Genomic DNA, 3,146 nt, shown 5'->3' on the forward strand with positions numbered 1-3,146 from the left:
GCACTTGCCTGGCAAGCACAAGGTCCTGCGTTCAATCCTCAGTACCGCAAAAAACAAAAAAAATTAAAATACAAATTCTCCATTGGTTCAATTATTATCTTAAACTATATTTCTTAACTAATGTCTATATGGAACAGAATGTCCTGCTTTGCAAATAATTTCATAATATTTCTTGGTTTACTGAATTCTTTGACTTCAATATACATTCTGCATTACATAGGCAGTGTGGCAAAAGTATTGTTTCACTTATTAGTTAAAAGTGATTAGTGGAGACTATTTTTACACCCATTCTCTGTATATCTTTATCATTTATAATGAAATATATTCAGGATTTTCTTTAACAAATTGCTTTAAATGTTAAGTAGGAATAGCATAGGGATATATATACAAAATCATTATCCTTATGGGCAGAAGTTAATTTTCTGCAGTGTTACGGAATACCTAAGAAGTGTAGAACTCTTGCAAACATACCATGCTTTAAGGGAAATACTCTGAGTAACTCGGTTACTAACTGTATATAATTATCTATATCTTATCATGTGCCTTTAATTTGCCTTCAGTCTTTTTATTCTTTGTTTCTCTTTTCCAATGAGTTGATAATTAACATTGAATATCTTAACTGGATAATCATTCCCAATATTTATGAGTTAAATAAAAGAATATTTTATAGATAGTCTTTTTTCCTGGATGAATTTTTTTCCATTAATTTGCTTGGCTAAAATTTCTAATGTATATTTAAGGTATGATTGAGCCACTTTTTTTTTTTTTTTTTTTTTTGCGGAACCAGGGATTGAACTCAGGCACTCGTGTTTGCCAAAGAAACAATTATTCTAGTGAGCCATCTCACTGGCCACTATATATTTAAGATATGCATAAAATATTCTTTAGAAACACCTGACAATGTACACTTACAAATTTTTGCAGTTACAATTTGATATTCCAGAAACAGGAGCTGAGCATATCTTCACCAATGGCAAGTGTCACAAAAACAATGATAACTAATATCTAGTAAATTTTAAAAAATGAAGAGGATTTGCCTTTTGGGGATTGAGAAGCTTATTCTTCAGTTTCCTCATGGATGTCTTTACTTCTTGATTCCTCAAAGTGTAAATTATGGGATTCAGAATAGGAGTAAAAATAGTATAAAACACAGACAAAATCTTTTCTATCAGAAAGCTGTTTTGTGGCCACATATAGGTAAATATGCATGGCCCAAAGAACAGGAGAACAACAGAGAAATGAGCTGTACATGTAGAAAAGGCCTTAAATGATCCCCCAGATGGATGATGCTGGATAGTGACTAGGACAATAACATATGAGTTAAATAAAAGAATAAAGCAGGATAAAGCAATTATGCCACTTGTTGAGATCATAAAGAGTCCAAGAATGTAAGTGTCCACACAAGCCAGCTGGAACACCACAGGAAGGTCACAGAAAAAGCTATCTATCTTATTAGGGCCACAGAATGGCAGTGTGAGGGCAAATATGACCTGACTCATTGAGTGCATGATTCCCACAATCCAGGAAGCCACCACAAGGGCAGCACACACCTGTGGGCTTATGATTGAAGTGTAGTGAAGCGGCTTACAAATTGTAATATATCTATCAAAGGACATGGCCATTAGCAAAACAATCTCAGTACCAGTGAAAAGGTGTAGAAAAAACATCTGGGTGATGCATCCACTGAAGGAGATGGTTCTGTGACCAGTTAGGTAGTCTGTAATCATTTTGGGAGTAGCAAAGGAAGCAAGAGACATATCAATGATGGAGAGGTTGGAAAGCAGGAAGTACATAGGAGTGTGTAGCTGAGAATCAGCTATAACTGTAATAATTATGAGGCTATTACCCACCATTGTTGCCACATAAAACAATGAAAACACTATAAAGAATAACATCTGCAGTTCCCAGGATTTAGAGAGTCCCAGCAAAACAAATTCAGACACAATAGACTTATTGGCCATATCCATTGTCACCATTCACAGGTCAAAGCCTGAATAAAAAAGAAACATGATAAAGTGTGGCTTAACTGAAACTCCAGCTCTATTTCCAAGAATCTACTTTAACTTGTTTTTCTCTTGAAAACTTACCCTTACTTCACTTTTTATTCTTTATATTGGCTTGAAAGTAATGTACAGAATAATAGAGATGTAGCAAAACAGCCCTTAAATATATATATATATATATATATATATATATATATATAAATGCCATTGAAATGAAAATAATGTAAAGAGGTCTACCCAGATATTTGTCCTTTTATTCTTTTATATAATTCTAAGGATAAGCTTTAACATTTAGTAAGCACTTATTTTATGTTGACAAAATGTTAAACATAAATGTGTACACACATGTTTAGTCATTTAGAATTTGTCCACAGAGCTAACCTCGATGTAAAGACATATAATAGTTATCTCACATGTAAAGCATATTAAGAAACATTACAGTAAAAAAGAAACATTACAGTGAGACATCAAACAATAGTTGTAGAAAAGTTGTACATTACCACAGAAGAACTGTTAACATGAGGACAGATAAAATATATCCCAGTTGAAACCCAGTAGAAACGTGAAGAAGATTAGTTTTACAAATGATTATGAAAGATTGGTTAAGGATACTAAAATATACTAGTTCATCCAAAGAAAAGACCTTTATAACTTTTATGGGGGGAAATTTCCTTTTCATTAAAATATGATTCTCCTAGCAATATTATTAACTTTAGAAATTAAAGTTCTACTTGTATTTCCTTAAGAAAGAATAAAGAGAAAATGAATCTCTTTGATTTGATTTTCTTGCATTCATCTGTAGTATCAGTCAAAATATAAAAAAGCTGTTTTATTAAGCTCACTGCATAAGGATTAGATAGTGACAGTGGAAAGGGCGAATATTTACAATATTTCACTTGAGATCAGTTATAAAGCACCCTTACTTACCAGTTCTACAACAGTATTAAGTCTTTAGATTACTCACTACTAAGTAGGTTTATAACAGATCTGAAGAGGTAATTTTAAACTTAAATTACCTACCTGAACCATTAGTCCTTCAACAGATATAGATAAAATGGTTGTTGCAGGGACTTGGGAATTGAACAAGAAATAATCTTGCAATGGGATTTATTAAACAAAAAAGAAGATATCACTGATTTAACA

The 3,146-nt window shown here is 32.4% G+C and overlaps 1 protein-coding gene across 1 annotated transcript; it reads right to left on the reverse strand.

Annotated features, from left to right (window-relative positions):
* Positions 1–998: 998 nt before the first annotated feature.
* On the reverse strand, positions 999–1,967 carry LOC101573822 (olfactory receptor 4K2). The gene has a single exon (XM_004644041.1). The coding sequence runs from the start codon at positions 1,965–1,967 to the stop codon at positions 999–1,001; it is 969 nt and encodes a 322-aa protein (XP_004644098.1).
* Positions 1,968–3,146: the final 1,179 nt, after the last annotated feature.

Source organism: Octodon degus, unplaced genomic scaffold (assembly GCF_000260255.1).
Source record: "Octodon degus isolate 3935 unplaced genomic scaffold, OctDeg1.0 scaffold00189, whole genome shotgun sequence".
NCBI lineage: Eukaryota > Metazoa > Chordata > Mammalia > Rodentia > Octodontidae > Octodon > Octodon degus.

Coding starts and splice junctions, on each gene's coding strand:
- LOC101573822 (XM_004644041.1), bottom strand. CDS start 1,967: ATGGATATGGCCAATAAGTCTATTGTGTCTGAATTTGTTTTGCTGGGA.